This window comes from Paramacrobiotus metropolitanus, unplaced genomic scaffold (assembly GCF_019649055.1).
Source record: "Paramacrobiotus metropolitanus isolate TYO unplaced genomic scaffold, Prichtersi_v1.0 Parri_scaffold0000071, whole genome shotgun sequence".
NCBI lineage: Eukaryota > Metazoa > Tardigrada > Eutardigrada > Parachela > Macrobiotidae > Paramacrobiotus > Paramacrobiotus metropolitanus.
The window spans coordinates 432,006-457,603 of NW_026570291.1; the positions used below are offsets into that span (position 1 = coordinate 432,006).

The 25,598-nt window shown below is 41.5% G+C and overlaps 3 protein-coding genes across 3 annotated transcripts; 2 read left to right on the forward strand and 1 right to left on the reverse strand.

The window, feature by feature from the left end:
• Positions 1–585: 585 nt before the first annotated feature.
• Positions 586–19,886, forward strand: LOC129594748 (protein slit-like). Its single transcript, XM_055491535.1, has 24 exons — positions 586–1,496; positions 4,838–4,909; positions 5,067–5,138; positions 9,116–9,187; positions 11,892–12,035; positions 12,101–12,172; positions 12,235–12,591; positions 13,095–13,166; positions 13,258–13,329; positions 13,724–13,795; positions 13,864–13,935; positions 14,004–14,075; positions 14,445–14,789; positions 14,866–14,940; positions 15,004–15,075; positions 15,425–15,571; positions 15,636–15,962; positions 16,440–16,724; positions 16,792–16,955; positions 17,021–17,237; positions 17,299–17,593; positions 17,831–18,548; positions 18,810–19,034; positions 19,219–19,886. Exons 1-24 carry the CDS (start codon positions 1,222–1,224, stop codon positions 19,470–19,472), a joined length of 4,548 nt encoding a protein of 1,515 aa, XP_055347510.1. The 5' UTR covers positions 586–1,221; the 3' UTR covers positions 19,473–19,886.
• A 515-nt stretch (positions 19,887–20,401) lies between these two features.
• On the forward strand, positions 20,402–22,657 carry LOC129594740 (phospholipid scramblase 2-like). Its single transcript, XM_055491526.1, has 5 exons — positions 20,402–20,920; positions 21,350–21,567; positions 21,644–21,808; positions 22,066–22,227; positions 22,297–22,657. Exons 1-5 carry the CDS (start codon positions 20,488–20,490, stop codon positions 22,336–22,338), a joined length of 1,020 nt encoding a protein of 339 aa, XP_055347501.1. The 5' UTR covers positions 20,402–20,487; the 3' UTR covers positions 22,339–22,657.
• A 232-nt stretch (positions 22,658–22,889) lies between these two features.
• Positions 22,890–25,216, reverse strand: LOC129594804 (uncharacterized). The gene is made up of 3 exons (XM_055491623.1): positions 24,308–25,216; positions 23,332–24,103; positions 22,890–23,260 (listed from the first exon to the last, which is right to left on the reverse strand). The coding sequence occupies exons 1-2, from the start codon at positions 24,929–24,931 to the stop codon at positions 23,777–23,779; spliced, it is 951 nt and encodes a 316-aa protein (XP_055347598.1). The 5' UTR covers positions 24,932–25,216; the 3' UTR covers positions 22,890–23,260; positions 23,332–23,776.
• Between the last annotated feature and the right edge of the window lie 382 nt (positions 25,217–25,598).

Genomic DNA, 25,598 nt, shown 5'->3' on the forward strand with positions numbered 1-25,598 from the left:
CATTTCATTGGTGCTAGTTGATGCGGAAACATCTGAAGTTGTACTTGTACGAATCTTCACTTTTATCGTGGATTTCTAGACTGGTTTGGGAAATGTCTAACTGATCTAAAATCATTCTTGCTCTTGCCCTTGCCCTTGCCCTTCTCCAATGTTTTTCTACGATAAAAGTGAAGATTCGTACAAGTACAAATTCAGATGTTTCCGCATCAACTAGCACCAATGAAATGCTCATCATTATTACTGTAACATTCCAGATCTGATTTGTACGGCTACAGTACTTTATTTCTCAATATGTACAAGGCGAGCTTCGCTCAACAAATACAGTATATAAAAGATATAAATTATTACGTATGTATAATGTAAGCACGAATAACTGACCAATAATTTGTAAAACTCGTGTTTACAATAGTTCCGGTCAGCAGTGCATCCATAGTGGGGTACGCTCCGCCTTCTGCGGCGCTGCTGTCCAACCGCAGTGCGCATAGTGCAATTATCCGCGCACGAGCGCCTCCGCCGGCCGGATTGGCGGGCAAAATCGTAAAGGCGTAACGTAATAGCGTTACGTCTCGGTGCCGGCTCAGCTGGCGCACCAAAATGATGTGTTTGTACCGGTTTTTGTTCCTGTGCAGTCGATGTATTCTCCTTTCAACTCCGACTGCATTCCCATCTGTATTGTTAATTTTGTCCAAATGATAACCGATCAGCATCGTTAGTACACACGTCTGTGTTGAAATACAACTGACCACACATTTTGGCAGTGCATTCAGCCGATTTTATTCAGTTTGCGGATTCCGTATCCAGAGTTGTCGGTGAACATCGGAATAGTTTTTAATCCGCATACTCTGTCAGTTGAATGTGGATTATCGAGGGAAACTATATGGGATATCGGCGTTCGTTGTTCTTTGTATAAAAACTCCCGGCATTGACCAGTGGATTATCGGCCGTGATTGAGCAACCGCCATTCAGAGCTGCCATAATCCCCGAATTTGAGTAGCTCTCCTGTTTTCGGTTGCCGTGAGCGCTCGAGAGAGTAGTGTCACACTCAAAAAATAGCAACAAACCACAGTGTTCATCTATGAATTCAAGCGTGAGAAATTGTGGTTAAACACACTGACAGCGGCGTGTATATACAATTATACAGACTACAGTCCAATCGATCATGGAGTGTTGGGGAGGTTTTTTCTGGTGTGAAAACCATCAACCTATCTCTGTTGGTCAATAATGCGCCGCGGAAGAGGCCGGGCCCTGCTGCCCGTTGTTCTCTTCATTATCTGTACTTTAAATCGATATATTTATGGCATATCGCCGGGATTATTCGATGGCTCCGTCCGGGACAATATTGTGACCACACCGAACTACTGGAGCCGCAGTAATTTCGGATTATCGATCATTTGTCCGCGGGAATGCGCCTGTAATGACCAACTGACCAGTATTGATTGCAGTAAACGTCGACTGAAACGGATACCCAGTCCGTTTCCGGTGCAAGTTGAAAAATTGTAAGCACCAACTTTCCCAAATAAAGTTTAAGTATTTATTATATAATTTCTCACTCTCTATTATTTCGTTACCGGTTTTATTGTGTTCCAGAGATTTTTGCTTAACTATGAATTTGAGACAATTTTTTTTAGTTTTTTTCTGCCCAGCTCGCCTATGTTGCATTTATATGCATTTTGCTTATATTGGTTATATATACGTATAAATTATTAAAATAGTTGAAAAATTGTTTAAGCAAATTTTCGGATTATAACTCTTGTACATAAATGGTCCTTTTATGAGCAGCAATGATTAAGGGATGAAATTAGCGATTAACTTGTCATGGGCGTTGATAAGGGAAACGGGGGAATGCGTGCGCGACTGTGTGTGTGTGTACGATGCGGCGGCCAGTTCAGGACAGTCTGGCGGCGCACACGCGATAAAATCAACGAAATCTGTGGCGTCAGATCAGATCAGCAATAGAAACAGTCGCCTCGGCGTGGACGTGTGTGCCCGGCACATTCATGATGCGATTACGCTAATGCAGGCGCATAGTGGAGAGGTTATTTCAGGTGATCCCAGACGTTTCCTCAATGACACTATCCGCCCGTAGCATCGGGCCAAATTAGTTCCACTTCTGCCCAGATAGCTTTCTAAAAAGATCATATTGATGAAATTATAAAATATACATTGTCGTATTTTAAGAACCACAGCAGGAACTAAACGCCAGCTTAAACGCACGCTTCCCTTAATCGGCAATTTTGTTAATAAAATAGCCACTTGTTTTACAGACTTTTAAATTTTCTAGTTCTTTCATTTAGCAGAAAATTATAAAATATATTTTTATATATTAGCAGATGCTGTGAATTCAACTAATCACAAAAAGCCGTAATTTATATTAAAATTGTGTAGGTGTACAATTCAGGTTAAAAGCTTGCATCTGACACTATTAGCATAATTAAGCTATTATGGCCGTGATTAAAACCGCAGACACAACAGCGAAAGAATGCTGGTCTTTGTTTTGCAATGGCGTGACAAAAGCCATGTGTAAGCTGACCAGCTGCGAAGAATAAACGGTGTATGGGTTTAAGTAGGCATACCAAAATATAATAAAAATGTATTGCGTGGCCTGGGCGCGCATATATACGAGTTGATGTGTATGTAGCGTACTGGCCATTTATGTCATTATTTCGTAGGCCGGCCACAGTTGTGTCCACTTAGCAATTAATTATTGACGATTTCTCCGAGGTATAATTGATGTGCTTGAAGTGTTGGCATTGTTTGCATTGACGCGCTCTAACAAATTCCAAGCTGCGTCCGTACAACATAATCAGCTCCATTAATAATGGCCCACGCAGTACGTGCGCAGCGGTTCGTTACACTTCTTAAAATTCTTCACAGCCACTTCATTCATCAGAACTGTTTCCACGACATTGGTGTATAATATACAGTTACCTGGCTAATCTTATCGCTCTGCACTTTATGCACTTTTCCAACCGGAACAGTTTATTAGCAAATAAATATGAGCGATGCCCAAGTGCAGCTATCTGGGCAAATACATTACGCCATGTAATTTCAGGAAATTAAATGGTAATTTATTTGCATTGCCTGGGAGATGACCAGTCTTATCGCAGCCATGGCTCTTCGGTCCAAAACAAACAAGCAAATAATTTTACCATGTTTACAACATTGATTATTATAATTTTATATTTCCGTTGTTAAAAAATTTAAAGATTTAATGGGCTGATTTATAAATACATTTTCTCGCTTTTGAAATACTGGATTAACAAATTTTAAAAACGTATACTTGTGAGTGCTTTCTAGAGTTATTTTGTGATCAGATTCGTAATTGTGTTTGATGATTTGTTTATGGATGTCGGAGCCGGGTTGCAGGGAAAGCGGCTCGTAAAATGGTCAAAAGGGAATTACGAGCATGTCCTACATAAGCCGCCATTAATTCGGTACTAGAAAGCTCGTTGGCCAGGGCGTAGGATATTGCTCATTAATTGCGGGTTCCTGTGGGAGGAAGGAGCCGGATAGATTGGCGCGCAGGAAATGTGCACTGACTGCATATCGCAAATCGGCGCCCCGGTACTTGTTTCGTACCGGCACTCGCGGCACATCCATCGTCAAACTGCCATGGCGCGCTTTTTTTCTCAAGATCCGCTCCGGCCTGCCATATACAGTCCAAAATGTGTACTCCACATTTGGCAGTGTTTTTTCGCACACACTTTATGTTTTCTTACATGTCAGTAGCCCGATACTTAATGGGTTGAGTTGATTGAGGTTGCGCATCGTAAAGGTCCACTTTACACATTCTCACACAGCGACACAGTCACACACTACGCTCTTCTGTTTGAACTGCCCCAACGCCGGCGCACATAACAAACACACACGCGCACGCCAGATTTACGGCTTGTTTATTTATTTGAAAATGTTTTTTATTGGTGTGCCTACATCACGAAGTTGTGTGCGCTGCGGAGTGGGAAGATGTTGCACTGCAATGTGAAAAAAATTAGCACAATGTTTATCATCGTGGTAGGAATACGGTGCGTGACGTCAGTGCAGCGAATTTATTGCGCCGCGACAAAAAAAATTTAAGATTTTTTAACCGCGAATTTTGGCGGTAGTTGTGGTGGTCATAAATGTACCGGCAATAGCACATTTGTGAGAAATAATATGGCAACAGCGATAAATAAAAATTACGATAACGTTGGCCACTCACGGTGTATTAATGCTGCTGATGCGACTACTTTTACGTAACAAAAAAATAAGTACTATGCAATGTATGCATTATTAGTTTTTATGGATGCGCCGTATAATTGCAGATTTGAACTTTAGGCAATAAATGCGGTAAATGTGGTAAATACACGCAGCGCAAGGATGCATGCAGTGCTGATGGATAATTCCACAGCTTGCTCAATATTTTGTAATTAGAAGTTTGTGTATATGCCGTGAATTTAGCCCGAAATTGTGTTCCGCCGTGAGATAATAAAATTCTCTTGCATGGAGCACCACATCATAAATATGTACCTAAAAATATTTATAAAATTTGTAAAGGAAAATTTGTATTCCTTTGTTGGTCATCTGAGTGAAAGGCCGGTATTTGCGTAATGCGCATGCGTCGCTCTATGCTAGAACAAAGCCCGGGAAGAATTCTAATAAAAAAATCATAAATTAACCCGTTGTGTTTAAATTATAAATTTGAAAAAGCATTGTTTTGTTAATATTCAAAGCCGAAAGCTAATTCGTTTTGTGCTAAAAGGTAGATTAAGTAAATATAGAAGTATTTGTGTTTGAAAACGCCGTTTACGTTTCCGTTGTGTTTAATGTTCAGTATTCATGAAACCCATTTGTTTTCCAGAGATCTGCAAGGAAACAATTTGACCTTTGTCGGAAAGGACGAATTCCGCGGACTGAAAAATCTCAAAATTTTGTGAGCAGACAAGATGAAATTAAAATTCTAAAATCATTTGTAAACTGCTAACACGACGCTCTCCTTCCAAAACGTAGGGACTTTTGATAGAGCATGCATATGCTGTAGCCGGAAATAATGAGATTTGAAAATGCAATAATGAAATGCATTTCAACAGGCAACTTCAAGAGAATCAAATTCACAGCGTGGAAAAGGGAGCCTTCGATGATCTGCGGTCCTTGGAGCGCCTGTAAGTGATAATAATAATAAGTAATGATATGCACACTGGCGAGTACAGTATCCTTTTGAAGGAGGCCAGTACTGGCCATTATGTATGGGCATTTTTGATGCCGTGAACAAAGCTTGATGGGAATGTTGCCGTATGCATTGCATGCATAACTCCCAGCGCATACATAATTTCCCCCTCATCCTTCCCGCGGTTGCCGACCATGAGCCGTTTGTTCCGCTAACTGCATTACAAGCAGTCTAAGCACGCCATCGGCCAGATGGTTATGTCGCAATACATATACGTATCCATAATACAGTGTGGAGTATTGAGTAGTGTTATGAATATAGGCGGACGAAAATATTTGACAATTTGCACGAGGTAATGCAATGCTACTGACCGCATAATGACATTACCGCGGCACTTACACTGATACGTCGGCGGCATGCACAACGATTTCCTGTAACTGGCAAAATTTCGATGAAATAAAACATTCCTTGGATTTCGAATTATTTTGTGATGTAGCAAATTTTATTATCCAGATGCGGTATTAATTTTATAAAATAGTGACTATATATTGTATGGATTTTTATATAGAAACATAAAGCATTTAAAATCAATCTTTTCATTTTCATTTACAGATTACGCTCATAATGGGACGGAATTATTCAGTTGTTAACAAATTTTCACAGAATAAGCTTTTATAAAAATATCTTGCTAATAAAACATTTAAAGAGAATTAATTATTATATTATTCCAGTGTGTATCCTTTGATTTATTTCGCGGATAGCCGATACTTTATGTAACATTCTCCCGGGAGACATTATCACAATATTTATGATACAGATGGCCATGGTAAATCGTCAGGACGTATAAACTTGCCACTTGAACTCTGCAGAAGACGATCATCATCTACAAAATCATAACTACATAAAACAGATGCAGTGCAGCGTATTTGTATGCAATTTAAGTGCATGTTTTCATACATAATTTTCTGGGGGAAATTTAAATATGATCATTCAGTGCAGCTGGGATATCTGCACTATGTCAAGGCAATCGGAGGGGTCAGTCTGTACACTATGCAATTAAAATTATATGCGCACTGGTTCGTTTCTTCTACGTATTTGTACGTTGTCTGTAGCCTTAATAGCTGGTGGATGTGGAGTAAATCACTTGAGAATGGATAGTGACCACAAACATTATACACATATATTTATTCCATTAAATGAATTCACCATCCAATTTGAATTGGATCACGTTTCCTGTGGCAACCGGGAAACGGACGGACAGTGCTTCACTTGTCGAGAGGGAAGATGTGATGGGCGATTTAAGCTGCAAACCATGATTTCTTCGGAATCGTGGGAAATCTTCGATCGATCTGCGCAGTTTAAGGGATGTCGCTAAATGGACAGTGCAGCTGAAAACAACAAATATTACAAAACATAATTAGGCTAAAAACTGGGACATCGTGTTGAAAATTTAAAGTACAAGTACATACCGGGTGCTAAAGTTTCTTGCGCAGAATTATAAATATTCTTACATTTAATTTTGAAAAATTGAGCTTTTGTAAAATTTTTTATAGATTATCCGTTGCGTTTGCAGTAAATCACTTCGTTTGACTGCATTTTATCGATTTTGGGGTGAAGGATATCGAGCAAATTTTTTACGATTAGCTTTTTGCGGTCAGAATTTGCCACAGTTAATTGAATTAGTCGGTGGTATTCAGCCTACTGCTCGTGTGCACTCATATTTTCCGTTATGGCTCATATATCCGGCGGTGAAGCGGGACCGATACAAAATCTTATGGATTTTGTCGAAAACTTTTTGATCAATCATAAACGATCCAAACTATGAGAAATCACATAGATCTATTCAATAAAATATCAAAAGCCAGCTCGGCACATCGACTATTACTCGGTGTATGTATAACCGGCTGCAATGAATCGATTCATATTTCCGACTTGTCATTTCGCTCACTTAAATTACATCCACAAGGAGCGCCGGCAAAAATAAAGAGATTATTCCGCTAAAGTGCAGATGCCGGTACAAAAAAATAACTCTCCATATATTTCCTGAATAATGCCGGCTTCGCTTTTCAGGGAGGAAAAAATCAATATATCCCTAATCGAATAAACGGTTATTTTGATCTTTTATTGTACGGTTTAAATTCAATCCACTAGATGGAAAGCGGTTCCTATTGATCCGCTAATTTTTCCTCATTTTTCATTAATAAACACGGGACAAAGCCGTCTGCAGCGGGTAACAAAATAAACAGGAAGTCGGGTGGAGGGAATATGTGGGACACACGCGCGCGGCAGCGTGGTGGGGTTTGTTTTTACCTTTGGCGCTATGGCAGATAATGCCGGCATATTTCATTGTCTGTCACGAAAGGATTTGCAAGCCTCTCCATACAGCTAAACAGCAGGTGGCCGGCGATTAGAGCGGCAATTATTGTAGCTAGCCGGCTGGAAGGGATCATCACGTTTTCCTTTTAGCTGCGCCAGCGCTTAGTCTTTTTTATGTTCGGGGCTTTAATCGTTCTGTTGTGGATAGAATAACGAAGGGCACACCCTCCTATTTGTCGCCCATATGTACAGTGTACATTGTACACCATCAACGCTTTATTAGCAGTAATAATATATTACCAATGAGATTGATTATCTAGAAATTATTTGTGCTTTGTAGGATATTTGAAAACGCAGCAATAAATTAAAACTGATTAAGTGGAAATCGTAGCACTTAATTCCTTGTAATAAAAATTATTTCTCCAGCGTTGCGAGTAATAAATAAAGGGTGAGACTATAGGCACCCCTTTCACCCCCGTTTGCTAAAGGCACCCCCTTTTGCACCCTGTTTTACTATAGGCACCCCTTTTTGTTAGATAATTCTCACACCCCGTCTTTTCCGCGGACTATAGGTACCCATTTTTATTTTTTTACCAAAGCACTGACTGATTTTTTTGAAAGTTTTTTGGTTGACATAGATTTTTTGACGATTTGAAGGCATCACATAAAAAGGTGTACTAAAAACTCCATCCGACAATGGGCCGCTTTCAGATCGTCTGACTATGAATGTTTAGAAGCCTTGAAGGCAGATTCGAATGTGGAAAAAGCCGAATAACTGTCCTGAAAGTGGTTTCCTACTTTTCTTGGATAGCGGTTGGATAGACCAGGTCACTGTCAGATCGTGATTATCTTCGGATGGGCTACTTATTACAGACTGTCAGACATTATCACTACAGAGCAGTTTTTGCTGCTTTATTATTACAAATTTTGACAGAAATTGCACCGTTATTATTACAATGCAGTTCATATTACAAGAGAAAAAATTCTGGAGCCGGTAGTGCAACGACTTTCTGTATTCTAAGGTCAAGAAATTCGACCTTAAAAATAGCATTAACGGATAAAATAAGGGTGCCTATAGCTTTCGCACGCAACGGGGTGCAGAGATTGATTAATCGAAAAGGGGTGCCTATAGTCTGCGGGGGTGCGAAAGGGGGTGCCTATAGATAACGGGGGTGAAAGGGGGTGCCTATAGCCATTTCCATAAATAAAAGCTGAGTTACAGTAAAATCAAAACGCGATGAAGCACCATCCAGATAAGCCACATTTAAAAATTATTGTTTCGACTTTATAAAAATTTACACGCACAAACTGCGAAGCCAGTGCCACTGCATTTACAAAATACACACCGGTGTTTTCGTGGAAATTTTATTTCACAGAAACGCAAAGAAACAGCGAAGTAGAATATTTAGAATTATTTGTTAATGATTACGGAAAAGTCGGAAAATATTTAAACTGTTTCGCCTAACGGCTGAAGTTGCTTGAAACCGATTAGGTCTTTCTTTTGTGGTGTGATTAAGATCGCATAGAGAGGGGATAAATTGCTTAAACCGGCATCTTGATTCCCTCACAAGTAGGGGGAAACGTTGGCCGGTTGAATTTGTAAATTTTACTGGAATAGAGAACGCAATTAGAGTAAATTGTCTTTTTGGCTTGCAGGCGCTTGAACAGGAACAATTTACGGACACTGCCCGATCTCCTATTGAGCAGTCTGGGTCAGCTCAATCGATTGTAAGTGTGCAAATACATTTCTGTAACCGTTCGGCACAGCTAGCGCTATCTGCCGGCATATACGGATAGAATATTCGCTTATATAGAAAAAGCGCAATAAAAATGGTCAAGTTTTTAAAAAGGTGTCAGGTATGTGCGCGCCGGTGTTGACTGGTCAGTTGTATGCGGCCGGTCAATTGTTGACTCTTCCCACGGGCTGCATGAATAAGAAATATTGGCAACATGTGACTGGACAATGGGGCCCTGCGGATGGTGAATGGGCCGCACACTGAATCGCTGTATATATAGAGGAACGGGATAGGAAATTCGTGCAGGGACTATACCGGCTTACATCTTCTACAGTTATTAATCGATACATCTTATGCACAGGATCTTTTGTATCCATTTCCAGCCTGGCGGAGATCTCTGCAGCCAGTAGAACAGGTTTATCGGCGGTGAAAACTATATTTTGAGAGAAAGTGTTTATGCGGACATTACAGTGGAACATTCTTTCCCCTTGACAAAACTAAATCCATAATGAGCATAATTATTGCTCAGTTATCTAACTTTTATAACAGCTTTTCGCTCTAGAAATATGTATTAAAAATTAATCAAATTTATTTTTTCAACAGCCTACAAATAATATGTAAAATGCTCAAGAAGTAAAGATAAATAAAAAAAACTTGAATGAAAAAAATTGTTTTATTTCATTCCATTTAATTCAAATAAACTAAAGTTTGGTAGTCGTACTAATACATCTATACTGATATTGCATATGGTTGGGTATATCCGAATACCGTCCATCCATGGTTATTTATTCAAGCAGTTTCAGTGCATAGAGTATAATTGTGTTGGGCATTTTATCAGTTCGGTGCGCTGTTGTATGGCACTTTAATGGGTCAGCAGTGCATCTCACGGGGCTCCGCACACAAAAACACTGGAGAGCATTTTATTGTTGCGCCCTTGTGAATAGGCGTAATAACAATGATAAATGCTTCCGTTTTTATATCGATACAGTACGTCCAGCGGTGGTCCGAGCGGAAAAATAGTTTGATTGCCATTCAACAGCGCATATTATACATATTTATACATGCATAAATAGCGCTAACCCGGCGCTGTTGAGCAGCATCTTCAGACCGCACTTGACCGGCGTTGGACTAACACAAGGTTGCCGTGTGGTGCGGTGTGGCACACAGCGCCGGAATCGGCAAAAATAACGCTCCCGTTATATTCATCATAACGATAAAGCGGCAATTCGACCAAGTGGTACTGCACCATAAAGGTCAAGTAAAGAACACTTAACCCTTATCCTGTTAGGCGCTTATATGTTTTTTCTTTCGATTTATACCAAAATTTTGTGCGATCAACAATGTTTTCTGTCTTTGATCTGAATCCCTATAGGTTATGGAATAATTAATTCTAATTTTATTCACAAATTAAGACGCCTAATTGATGTTGTATTTCTCACAACAAATAGCTGACACCCTGCGCTTTCTCTTAAACCTAATAGTAAATGCTCGTATTTTTTTAGATATCTGGTCACATTTTTTCTTTTGAAATAAGTGACATGTTTATTGAACTTTGTGAATAGCTAATTTTAATAAATAATGTGCACTTAAAGGTTTCATCTAAACAGTAATTTTTTTCGGGCAGTGACGTATGCCAAAATATAATAAATGGTCGTATGTGGCTGTTGAAAAATTGTTCAGCAAAGAAAAATGGCTGGAAAATATTCGACGACAGCGCTGAAGGTTAGCCGTTGGAGTATAACCAAACAAACCATTATTTCTGGTTTTAGCGGTCAGTTGCGGCGGTGTATGTTGCGTAGCCGGCTTGATATTCTCGGCAGGTAGCTATTTATCAGTCGACATATTTGAGAGTTTAATTGACGGACAAGGATGGAGCATAATCTGACAGATGGATGGCTTTCCACGCTTTTGATACTAAACACTGCCTATTATTAAGTCATCGGCGAGAAAATACCACATATAACCAGCAGCCGGTTTTTGTAACTACCATGCAGCTACTACTGTAAATCGTCGCTCGGCTTTTTCTCCCTCCATCTCTACACTTAATTCCGCTGGAAAGGATTTTTTCAACTTCCGCACTGCAGCGAAACAACACACTTAGCGATAACCACAGGGTTGGGCTTGGCTGAATAAAGATTTGGTCTTTTGTGATGAAAGACAGGAGCCCGGGCGGAAATGGTCGGAAGAACTCGGTGACCACAATAATAGCGCTTCGTAAACAGTGCGGGTGAAGAAAGAAACCGCGATTCACATTCGTTGACTCGTGTAAAAATAACCAAACTGTGATTATTATAGTCTACATGTACACTATTCGTATAGGAGAAAGCATGCCCGGTGTGTACTTAAACGCAGATTGGTACCAGCGCTTATAATAACAAATAAAGCTGTCGAACATTGACCTTTATTTGTCAGTTTGAAATACGTCGCTTTCCGAATAGAATTTTTCCCGAAGTGCAAATTCCGTGAAAATATAGTGCAAAAATATTACGAAGAGCGATACATTGCAAGAAATTTGAGTTTAAAACCGGCTGGCACAATCTAATAATAACATTACATAAATCGCGTAGTATATAATTGTTTTGTTCCACATGCAGTAAAACTCATAAACCAGATAGTGCTAAAATGTATTAAAAATTTTTTGGTGATGTTCTTTTGCGTGAGCTAAAATGGAATAATATTTATTTATACTCTTTCAGAGATTTGAGCGACAATCGGCTGCAGTATATAACACGATCAGCATTTGAAGGGGCCCCCAGACTGCGGAATCTACAGTTGGATAACAACCGTATACGATGCCTCGACGGGGAAGCTGTTCGAAAGCTGAAAGAGCTGCAGATTTTGTAAAGTTTTTGTTTTTTTCTGATTAAAAATTACTGAATGCTTTATTTTGTGCTTATTTTATTAGAACGCTGAACTACAACAACCTTACGACACTGGCCAAGGACATTTTCACCGATATGAGAAATTTAAGGATTTTGTAAGAATGCCAGTAACATTCGTGCTTTAAGAAAACCTGCAATGTCTTCGTGATTTATTTAGACGAATCTCAGAAAATCGCTTGACATGTGATTGCAATTTGCAATGGCTGGCGTTATGGTTGCGCCGGAACCCTCGACTGGCTCTGTTCACCAAATGTTTCGCGCCGCGGGAGCTGCGCAATCGGAATATCGCCGAACTGGAAGCGCGTGATCTCAAGTGCGCCAATATGCACGGTTTCACCACCAACCACGGCATGGCCTACTATGCCCTCCCGCAAAGGTCAGCGGATGTGGTGTGTAACGATGTCAAGCCCAATTGTCCGGATAGCTGTTGGTGTACGGATGAGGGACTGGTCGATTGTCGGGAGAGAGGATTGAAGAAGATACCCACTGATATCCCGCACGATGTCACCGAATTGTGAGTTCAAATAAATTATATAACAATTGTTGAAGAAAAATAATAATCGGCCGAATTTAAATTTTTAGTCTCGCAGTGAAATAAATTTTTGGTTTTTATTTGTCACTATTATGGTCAACTGATTTTAACTGGAATATGATCTGCATAATCAAATGAATATTACATTCTTAAAAGTGTAAATGTGAAATTGAATGTTTTCGTTATTTCTCTTGTATTGTAATAGCCTATTGAAGGTTGTCACGATAACTGCAAAAGTCATGCGCGTTATTTAAGCTACAGTTTTATTGATTTTTTGTCGATAAATGTAATTATGAAAGTAGACAACTCTACTCAAATTACGGCCTTATAGTTCTGAAATTTTCCTCTATAAAAGCGGGTTAGTTTGCATAAAAAATTGGGCCAGAATATTCCAGTTGAATGGAGGAAATCCCGCAACGCCCTGCTTTTACAAATCTATATAGATAAATGTTTAAACCGGCGTTTTGTCTATTGAATTTTGACAGGCATCTGGAAGACAACAATATCACCACCATCCCCAGTCTGGCGTTTGCCTCCTTCAAATATTTGAAGATAATGTAATAAAAGGCAACAACTGCAGTGCTGAATGCTGTCCCACTATGTGGTCTGTCGAATTAATATCTGTATACACGATTCTCTATGTTGCAGAAATATCAGTAATAACGGTATTACGGACGTCGCACCGGATGCCTTTAATGGTCTTGTTTCGCTCACTTCACTGTAAGTCCGAACTGCATTATGCATCCAGCCAATATGCCGGTCAAGGTCGAGCGCGTTGATGTGCCGGTTTGTGTTGGAATTAATGCAGGCTGTCGGTATCTTCGTGCCCGAGCATTCTTAAAATGTATTTCGATATAAAATAAATTCTTTTGCTTTAGATGGCTTTACGAATTGCCGTATTACCGTAATTCTAATGTCACTGATTCGCTTTTTATTTGTGTTCATTTTAATGTATAATGAGCGCTGCCGTAGAGACATAGAAAAATTTTGAAGAATGTTTTAATAAATAATTGCTTCAGTGCACGGTAATCAGAGCGTTCGATGTTACGTAAATCGCATCAAGTTCACAAACTGTTTAAGTCCTTCATTCATGATTTCTTCAACTCTGTTGTAGGATATTGGCCGGAAATCAAATTACAGAACTAATACCGGGTGTCTTCCGTGGACTCAAATCCTTGCAACTCCTGTATGTAACGCTGCGCACAACGTACGTACCGGATTCAAAAACAGAATAACCGCGATTACTTGCTGCAGGTTACTAAATTCCAACAAAATTACTTGCCTCCGTGTGGATACATTTTCGGATTTGAACAACTTAAATTTATTGTATGTATTCGAAAAGTTAGTACTTAATAAAAACGGCTGGTGCAGTTTATTAACATTTATGTGCGCAGGTCATTATACGACAACAAACTGGCATCCTTCTCCAATGGAACGTTTGCTCCTCTTCGCAATCTGCAGACGCTGTAAGTCGGTAGATACGAGTATGGTGTGGCCTTTTTTACTTTTTTGTGTTTGAAAAATTTTAATCGCAAAAAATACCCGATCAGCATTAACTGGTCTTGGGTACTAAGTGTTTATTTCTAGATAAATGAGGCAATGAAGTAAAAATTAAACCAATAAAATCAAAAGTTTTGAAATACTTCTACATAAAATGTTTCGGATAGTGTTAATAACGCAGCTTGAACGAACTCGATGACCACCTGCGAGCCAATGTTCTACGTTTTCGGACTAGAACTCAGTCTTACACTTTGCGTAGGTGCCTATAGTACCTACATATAAATTAGGTAGTTACTAGTTACTGTATATGAAATCACGGTGTTCGTAAACTGCAGACATTTGGTTCGGAATCCATTTGTATGCGACTGCAACCTACGTTGGCTCAAGGAATTCTTGTCGGCCAATCCGCTGCTGGACCAGACCGTCCCCCGCTGTGAGGGCGGCCCCATGCGCCTGGACCGGCAACGTATTGACCGTGTCTCTGCCGAGAAGTTCAAGTGCAAAGATGGTGAATACAGCAAAACGGAAGCCTTGGCATCTGGAACCTGTATCCTGGATGCGGATCCAGCGCAGCGTTCACTATGTCCGGAAGAGTGCTTCTGTCAAGGAACACTGGTCAACTGCTCCGCACGCAAGCTGGAATATATTCCGCGACGACTGCCGAAATTTACAACACAGCTGTAATGCCGAACATACCGCTACAATAGTTTTCAGTATTCGGAGAATACAATTAACTCTCTTTTTTTTCGGGAACAGACTGCTGAACGACAATCGCATCAGCAAGTTGGAACGACTGGGAATTTTTAAAGGGGTGCCGCAGCTCTTCCGAATGTAAGATTCAAGCGTGATTTATGTATTCACAATTTTTCAAAGGATTTTTCAATATTTTTGCAGTGATTTGTCCAATAATATGGTTTCGTCAATTGCCGAGAACGCGTTCGAAGGAGCAACGTCACTCGTTGATCTGTAAGCTGTATTTTTGTACATGGTAAATATGAAGGGATATCTTTCAGTAAAAAGTAAAAGAATTATTAAATTTCGATAAACCTATTGCTGAGGTAACTACTGTACTTAAATTTTTGTTGTGCTAATGGAGTCGTGGTCATCATACAACCGCCACTGCCCTACAACAATCTATAATCTACAGCCCACCAGTTTACCTACTTCTGCAAATCTAAAATTAGAATGGCAGGCGGGCGGCAGTTCGTTCAAATACTTGACGCACGTAATCGATTTTAAAAAACAGTAATCATCATTATCATCGCATTTCCTTAAATAAGTTTCGTTCACCGCGTCCCGTTTTTTTTGTCACCAGAAACTTGGCCAGCAACGACCTGCGTCATCTGAACGCGTCCATGTTCAGCGGCCAGTTGGACAATCTGCGCAGTCTGTCGTTCTATGACAACCAGATCGCCTGCATCAGCAGCGGCACATTCGACATGCTGCCCCAGTTGCACAGCCTGTGGGTCGTTTATCACAACCTCTCCACTGCAACAGCCACATGCTCAATGTCATTCTGGTTGTAGGAACCTATTAAACAACCCATTACACTGCAACTGTCATCTCAGTTGGTTCCCGGAATGGCTGCACCAGAAGCGCAAAGATGCGGCATTCCAACTAACCGGGCGGCCGCGCTGTGCCTCACCGCTGAACGTCAAGGACACGCCCATCCAGGATCTGGTGGGGAAAGAGCTGCGCTGTGCGGCGGAAGATCTGATCTGTGCGGCCGGTGTGCACGGTGAACGGCCCACTCCGTGTCCGGATAAGTGTACGTGTACGGGAACTGTGGTGCGGTGTTCGCGGCAGAAGCTGAAGGCGGTGCCGAAGGGAATCCCGTTGCGAACTACAGAACTGTGAGTGCCTCGTCTTCGTGTGATTGGCTGAAAACGCAGCCAAACAGAAAAACATGGAGTATGGTCAAATTTGTCCAAAACTAGATTATAGACATATTGTATACGCATACTTCTTGAATAAAATATAGGTAGGTCTTAAACACCTACATTTGATTTAAAAAAATTTTAGCGATACTTGAAGAATGGCGGGTTATTTGCTTAAATTAGGGCGAAGCTTATAACAATTAGTCAAAAAAACGTCGATACGAAACTTCAAAGCTCGTACCGTTTGAGAAAAAATTTTGCGATAAAGTTCTAAATCAACGTTAAATATTGAAATCGTAGTTCATTTTGAATGGATAGCCAGCCTTGACCATAAACCGTTACTCTACAATAACGCTTACATGAACGCTGTTGGAAATTTTAGTGGGTTACTTTATTACACGTGTTCTGTATGTGCGACATGGCATGAAGATTCTAAACTGGTGCCCCTTTCAGATATCTGGATGTCAATGAAATCGAGGAAATTCCCGTGGAAATTAACCAGCTAACCGAATTGGTGCGGTTGGACTTGTCCAACAACCTGGTTCCTTTTATCCCCGATTACGCCTTCGCCAATCTGACCAAATTAGCGACATTAATCATGAGCTACAACAAACTGCAGTGTATTCCACGACACAGCTTCCGCGGTTTAACAGCGCTCCGCTTACTGTCGCTGCACGGGAATGATCTTTCGACGATACCGGAAGGAACCTTTGATGACCTAGTTGCAATGTCACACATGTAGGTCTTGCGGCGAACCTCTTGGTTTCTAGATGACGATACTTAATGGCTGCATAAAATTTTGCAGAGCCCTTGGAAGTAATCCGTTCCATTGCGATTGTGAGCTGAAGTGGTTGTCGGAGCTGTTTAAGAAAAGCTATATCGAGCCCGGCATTGCGACATGCGCCACGCCCACCGAACTGCGAGATAAACTGGTGCTTAGTGCATCTTCCGATCGGTTTATTTGCAATGGTAACAATAAGTTATATTCTCAAGCAACAATTAAACAGCAGGGTAAATAATTTTCCACATTTTAGAGCGTCCTCCTGAACGTGTATTGGTTAAATGTGACACATGTTACACATATCCGTGTAAAAATGGAGCCGCTTGTGCGAAGCGCAATGTACTGGATTACGAATGCCGCTGTCAGCCGGGATATCACGGGAAGAACTGCGAATACGAGATTGACTCGTGCTACGGAAATCCTTGTGAGAATGGTGGATCCTGTAAGGTTATTGACCACGGTCGCTTCAGGTTAGAAAAAGGTCACCATTTGGGATCAACCGTAATATCAATACATTTTCCTAATTTTCAGTTGTGTTTGTCCGCTGGGATACGAAGGAGACCGTTGCGAAACGAATATCGATGACTGCGTCGGAAATTTATGCCAGAACAACGCCACCTGTGTCGATCAGATACAAGCGTACACGTGTTCGTGTCCTAAAGGTTATACGGGAACATACTGCGATAAAAAGATCGACTACTGCTCTCCGGCATTAAACCCGTGTAAAAATGGAGCCACCTGTATTGATCGCTTTACCGATTACGCCTGTGCTTGCCCACCTGGATTCCGTGGTCGGAACTGTACAGAAAATATCGACGATTGCGAAGTATTTTACCTGTCATATTTCATATTTCAGTTTACGATAACAGTTGTGTTTTTAGCGTTTTGTGAAAACAAATACCTGGCTGTAATAGGACAAATATGGGAGATAATACATTTCACTGTATTTCATTAGTTTTTGAATAAGTAAAATTATGTAATGATTTGGTTTTTTAATGTTTTTCTGCTGCAGACTGATAATGGATGAATTCTGCAGTTTGTGTAACCAGTGAGTTTTTTGCAGGTTCATCTGTGTCAAAATATGGGGACGTGCGTTGATGGTATCAGCAATTACACTTGTAAGTGCCCCGAAGGTTTCCAAGGGCGTTACTGCGAAATGGCTCCGATGGTGAACATGCTAATGTATCCCGCCGCAACATCGCCCTGCGAAGCCAGCGACTGCAAGAACGGCATCTGCTACCAACCGCCCGGCATGCAGTTGGACGAATACATGTGTAAATGCTATCCTGGCTTCACCGGCAAGTACTGTGAACAATGGGTCGGTGTGACCTTTACCGAACCCGATTCCTATGTTCAACTCAAGAAGTTCCCAGTCAAAGCCGAAGTCAATCTGACCTTTACCTTAGCCACGACCGAGCAGTTTGGTGTAGTGTTCTACTATGGACAGAGCGTCAAAGATGTTCATGTATCGACGGCGCATTTATCCATGGAGCTGTTCAGAGGACGGTTGAAGGTCAGTTTTGATGTGGGCAATTATCCGGTGTCGACCATCTTTTCCTATGAACTGCTGGATGATGGGGAATTCCATCGGTTGGAGTTTTTGATTAAGGGTAAAAATTTGACGATGAAGATTGACTCCAATCGGAGTCGTTACGTGATCAATGAGGGACCAAGAGATTACTTGCCGAGTGATGGGAGGATATTTTTCGGGGGATTGGAACAGAATGTTAAAAAGGAAGCAATTAAGCAGTGGCATTTCCGCAACGCATCTAGCCTGAAAGGTAAATTTTTTTATTTTTAACCGCGAATTGTATAATAGTCAGTGGGCTCAGTGGCATACTTTTAACGCAAGGGCGCCTACGCAACTCAGCCTTAACACTACGATTGATTGCGATTATTGATTGCTGTAAAACATGCATACGGTGATAATTTCTGGCGCATCAATAAAAGCGCGCACTCGTGAGTACTTTGCGAAGATATTTGCAAGACCATATGTTAATTAACAAGGCAGTTTTTTAATATTATTTATTGTATTTGGCTAGGTTGCATTAGCGATATTCGTATTAACAACGAGCAAATGGACATCAGTCAGACCATGCAGCAGCACAAAGTAACTTCCGGTTGTTTGACGTTCGCCAAAAATGAAGATCATGTCTGCACTAAAGATCCGAAACGGTGTCTTCATGGAGGAAAATGCAACGCCCTGGACATGGTCAACTACGAATGCCAGTGTCCTATTGGGTATGGAGCTGCACACTGCGAACAAGGTATAGAAAAAAATTTTTATTTTATTCTTCGATTTATGTAGGTAGATTTTAATGTACCAGCATGTACGCATTTCGGTAACGAAACAGGATTTCATAGGCGATATGCCGTTGCTCTACACTTTTCCTCACATTTTTACTGTGATCTTAACGAAGCATGTGTAACGATGCTTTCTTTACTCTTTAGAACCAACTTGCGAGAAACGCTCACGAAGGGAATACCTTCAAGACGCTAACGGGTGCCGGTCACGGAAGCCGGTGAAGATTTCGGAATGCAGCGGGACATGTTATCCCAGCGGTGCGGCGAATCCCGTCTCGACATGTTGTCGCGCCAACAAGATGAAGCAGCGACGGATCAAGATGATCTGTCCACTGGCCAAGAAGACTTATTATAAACACTACGAAGTAGTGCGCAAGTGCTCTTGTACCATTCAGTGCTGACCTTTGTTTTGTGGAGGAGAGGAGAATTTTTTCTAAAAGCGGTTCACTCAAATCTGACGTTTATATAATTATGCTGTATGCGGAATAATCCTCGGTAAAGTTTTTATGTGTTGAATGAGAGATTTTTTTGTATTTGTACATCTTTGAATTTAGCGTTAGTTTAAAATTTCGTCGTTGTCGTAATTGGATTATCAGTTTTAGAGTACTGGTTGGTGCCTTTTTAATGGTGTTTCTTGTACCTGTCAAGTTGGGTTACGCATTTTTTATTTTCGTTGTCTTGTTCCTTGATAATTTTTCGTTTTGTTTTATACACAAGCGATTTTACAACCGATAGCTGTCAAACAATTAACACAGAAAGTGGCGGCAATTTGCAGTTTGATTTAACACGATAGAAAAAAAAGTTTTTTTAAAGCGCATATTGATGACCGCCTGCGGACGTATGTACAACAGTATAAAAAGCGATCGCCACAAAAATAAATAAAATTTCGTTTAAGATTTTGCGAATTGATCAGAACAAACCGAAGGGCAGCTACGAGTTCTGCCACTGTAGTGACTGTACTACAGCTACGTCACTGCCACCGATCACTGCAAAGGCGACGCTTGCCTTTTCCAACGAATAAACAAAAAGTGATGCTTGCAAATTCAAGGTACTTGCAAATATACTGTATACTTCTATATGTACATCAGCACTATTTGAAAACCGGTACAATGAATCCAGTCTTCACACGGTTATCTAATCGACCACGGAAACTACTTATTTGTAAAGGTCCGCTGTGATAAGACATACAACAACTGGTCTGTTTGTTTATTTGGTGAAAGGTTAGGACATCTTATCGAGCACTTTGAATTACAGCATTAAGTTAGTCAGTCGACAATCGTGCATTGTTTTCACACATGATTTGGCCGTCAAACCTGATAAGCGTTTCCCTCACTGTAGTTATAGTCATTTGGTTCGGTGGAACGAAGTATCTGTTTTAAACCTAATTTTTCGCTGTGTTACAAATAACACACAGAAATGCCGGGATCCAAATCTTCACACTCCTCCGATTCCGACTCCGATCATGACAAGAAGCAACGTAAGACCATCCAACCGGATGAACCGGCACCGGTAGCCACAACGCAGCCGACGGTGCCGGTGCAGCCACCGCCCTACCCTTCCGGAGGGCCAGCGCCGTATCCGGCGGGAGCACCCGCTCCTTATCCAGCGGGAGCACCTGCGCCGTATCCCGCCCATTTTCAGCAGCCCATAATGGAGCAGCCCAACATGGGCATTCCCATGCAGCCCATGTACAGTAACCATATGGGCGGACCCGGATTGCCGCACGCAGCGCCACAGCAGCAGATTATGCAGGCCCCGGCGCAAATCCCCGTCGGATGCCCGCCGGGATTGGAATACTTGACGATGGTGGATCAGCTGTTGGTTAAACAGAAAGTGGAGCTTTTTGAGTGTAAGGCTGTTGTACTGTGCGGTTTATCATACTACCTGAAAGATTACGACTCTAACCTATTACACGGTATTTAGACTGAACGTTTATGTATTCTTTACGCGTTTCAACAGAAGTTATAGATTTTGTTGTATAAGTCTACAGATAGTGTAAAAAAAGGTTACGTACATACTTTAACTGAAAATCTGCGTATTTTAAAGTGTTATGTATTTAGACGAAACGTTTACGTATTTCTTTAAGTGTTTGTTTTTTACGTATACATTTTTTCCTACTGTACATTTAACAGAAAGCAGAGAGTTTTGAATGGAAGCCTATTGTAAAGTTGTCAAGTACGTGTTTCATATGCGGCCTGGTATTTTAATATGTAAATACAACAGTAACGAAATACAGTAAAATTTCAATTGATTACATACAGTATTGGTTTTTGATTAGTATTGACTGGATGGGAAACCAACAATAAATACGACATCCTGAACAGTATGGGTCAACAAGTGTATTACGCAGCGGAAGACAATGACTGTTGTACACGTAATTACTGTGGTCCGATTCGGCCGTTCGATATGCGAATTTTCGATAATGCCAAGAATGAGGTGATGCACCTCTTCCGGCCGCTGAAGTGTACCGGATGTTGTTGGCCTTGTTGCCTTCAAGTAAGCATATTCTGCATCACTGTCAATCATACGAATATTTTAACACTGTATGTAAACCTTTATTTTTATGTTTTAGGAACTGGAAGTTATGTCGCCTCCAGGAACGCCGATCGGTTATATTGTGGAAGAATGGTCATTCCTTGTACCGAAATTCCGCATTGAAAATGCTAACCGGCAGACGGTACTGCGACTGACTGGGCCAATCTGCAAAATTTCTTGCTGTAACGATGTCGAGTTTCCGGTAATTAATTTTGCCTTTGCGACGTTACGTGATTGTTTGCAAATAAACGAATAGTAAAACTAACATGTTTAGGATTAATCACTTCAAATGTATTTTAGTTATTTGCTTAATGTATTTTAACAAGAACAGTTAATATTATTTAATGTAATTTGCTGTATGCATTTAAGTGTTTTCAGCTACAGTAAGGTGCACCTAATGTGCACCTCTAATTTATTATTTAATTTTTATCATTCTAATGTTTTTTTTACCTAATGTAGGTACTCAGTGCCGATGGAACAAAGGTTGTCGGCAAGATATCTAAGCAGTGGACGGGAATTCTTAAGGAAGCCTATACCGACGCCGACAACTTCGGCATACAGTTTCCCATGGATTTGGATGTGCAGACAAAAGCCACTCTATTGGGAGCGTTGTTCTTAATTGTACGTACATAGCAAAACCCGAAATTTACTATGGCCTTCGTTTAAGCGCTGGCATTATTTCTGTTGCAGGACTTCCTCTACTTCGAGACGCAAAATCATAACAACCGTTAACAAAGCTTCAGCCTTCTTGAGTTGACCGTAAATTCGGGGTTTTGCAAAATCTGTAAGATGTTACCTGTATATGTATGTCAATGGAAACGAAATAGGAAAGTGGAAACTGATGCAACCCGCTGTGATTTGCAGTGATGTGTTTGAAATTTTAAGGAAATGTTTGTTTATCGAATTATACGTATCTGGTATGTCTTCCAAAAAGCCTTTTGCGATACGAGTGTCAAACTGCAACTGTTGACTCTGTGCGATGTTGTTGTTGTAACATCGAAGCCTATCGTATACCATACTTTAACTTACCCACGAAGAATTTAAATTACAGGCCTACAGCTACTGTACTCGATAATAAAGGTAGATAATATAAATGTTTTATTTCGCACTTTACTCGTATTCCTTCAAGTACCCAAATATTCCAAACAGGTCCGTAACAACAACCAAAATTTATTCTACAACTGAAAATGAAATCGACACAAGAAGGTCAATCGATGGATTCTCTTTTACGAACGGTTATTTTAAAATTAATTTAAAAACTTAAAAAAAAGAGTAACGGTTAATTTAAAAATTAAAATCTAATGCAACCATATAAGTACAATTCAACGATTTAACCTAAAGCAGATCCGTGATAACAGAAATAAACGTCCCATTACTAATATTATTAGCAAAGACTACCCTAGTATTTTCAGATAGTGAGCATGCATCCTATGCCGGCATATTATTCCAGCTGGGTTAGAGAGTGTTAAAAACAGAGTTATGGACGACCAGATGGCGACAGCCAGTGTGCTCCTTTCAAGACATTCCACAAGGCCACCGCGGCCAATTTGGTCAGATTCTTCACATCCAGATCGTGAATAGCCAAACGCGTCCACTGGCAGCCGCGATAATGCGTTGAGCAGCGCGGATCCGCGCTCTGATAATGTTGTAAACCCTGCACATTTCAACTTTTATCAAATCTTATCCGCTAATGACGCCATCAGAACACCAAAAAACTGCACTTACACCCGTTAACAGATGGATTTCCTCGGATTCGATCGAGTCGATCCATGCCCCAAAACCGTCAAATCGACCGGCGTCTCCAGGACGAGATGCTTCTCCAACATATCCCACAACTGCATTTCCAGCTGCGCTGGCGACTGATAAACCACTATGTGCTGCGGCACGACGGCGGTCAGATGCCGTTCGACGATGCGGCACTGTCTCCACATTGTCCGCTCCGATACGCCGCCCATTCGCTGCAGACAGTGCATAACAGCCGTGAATTCCTTCGGCTTTACATCCCAGCCGGTGTAGTCCAAGGAACACCCAAGGAAAACCAGCGTTCCAAGGCGACGATCTTGGGCGAGCAGGTAGCGGAGCATGGAGAGAGCGTCATTGCACTGGCTACGGGACATGTGCGCAAGCACCACCCGCTTCGTCCTGCTGCTGATGCAGTGGAGCAAGGTGTTCAGCGCCCAGCACAGGGGCGGGATGAGGCCGGACGGGTAGTCTTCTGTTCGACCAGAGACCCGCACATCGGGGAAGCGGTCTTCCCGATGACCGTGGAGAGAACAGTGTTCCATAGGGCGCAGGTACGCCGACACCGAACACGGTCGACGCTGTCCTGGGACTGGAAGATCTCCACCAGCAGCTCAGTGGGTACATGCTGAAACACCACGCAAATTACACCGCGCTCTTCCCGCGGGGAGTTGACTGAATATCGATCGAACGATTCTCCGGAGATGCCGTTGTCACCATGGTTCTCCTCCATCCCCAGTCGTACATACCGTTTTTCCTTCAAAAATTGACGTGACTCCGTTACATAGTGCTTCTCACTGTACACCGTATACTAAAACGGCTTTAGACAAGACGGTATTTTTGCACGCCAAGTGAGACAATTTTCCATTTGATTCTGAGTGTATTCTATTAGCGATGCTCGTCTATGTATACTCGTACACACTGAGAATAAATGATGAAGTCTTTATTTATTGAAACGCACCAGTTCCTGTAACTGCAGCGGACGTTCAGAGCAACGCTGCATGTATAGCAGTGTATCACTGAGCACCTTCGTGCACACGACTTCCCGTTCTTGAAATATGCTCTCCTTTAAAATCTCGAAGGGCACACGAGACTCGCCTGAGCAGACCCGTGGCAACTGCCACGTATAACAATCTTTGTCCCGAACGCGGAACCCGCCAAGTCTTCGTCCGAGGGCGGTCGGCGCACTTGATTTCTCAACAACAGCTCGTTGACGACGCCGTGGGCCGTGGGGCAGCTGTGCCTCCACGATGTACACATCGTCCAGGTAGCTCTCAGTCCCACAGGACATGATCCTCCCGGGGACGGGGTACCATGTCCAGGGGCAGTCGGGGCCAGCTCGCAGCAGTGCCTGCACATCGGGGGTCTTAAATGCATCGACAGATTCCAAGGGTCTCCACGAGCTGAAGACGCGGCCGTATTCGACGAACTCCGAACGCTGGCCAGCAGAGCCGAAATCAATGAACAGACCGTTCTTCGCCACGTTGATGATCTTGCCCGGCTGCAGCAGGCCATCAACGAGAACATCCACGGCGTTCCACGCGTGCATGGACTGCGAGCGGTCGTCTTCGTCGTAAACAAGCATTGCTACAATTTGGTGTTTGCCTGATTAGGAAACCTCTGCTGCTTTTCGCACTGAGAATGGGATAATGGATGCAACATTGATTCTAAGCGAAAGCATAAGTGAAACGACTGTCCACTATAACAAAAACACAATACTGCAAATTAGTCTGCAATCCTTAACAGCTTGTGTCGGCTTGACAAAATAGTAAATCCTTAAATCAAGAATTAAGACTCAGTTACGTGGGGGATTACATCATTACAGTACCACTTTCGCTTCGTGTACAGCGAAGCCACTGTAAATAATTAAAGTTTTAATTGTTTGATAGAAAAAACGCTTTTAAAAGTGAGTGGTCTTTTAAGCAGCAAAGGTTGTAATCACTATATAATAATCGCGGAAGCCTTAACGAAATTCCCACTCTGTCGAGTTCGTCAGCCAGATCCACTGAATCAAACTTCCGTGTCTACATATCATTCAGTAGCCATTAGTGGGTAGATTTGCCATCGCAACTCAGTTTACAGAGAAAAACAAAGGTGTTAAAGAAAACTTCAAAAAACTTTAACACTGGAGGCCAATGAGAAAAGTTGAGAATCCACCACTGCAGAACTGACCACCGCACCCCTGTTTCGACAGCTAAAACGCGTTTTGGCCAGCTTTGCTGGGAAGTTCTTGAACCATGAGATTCATGACC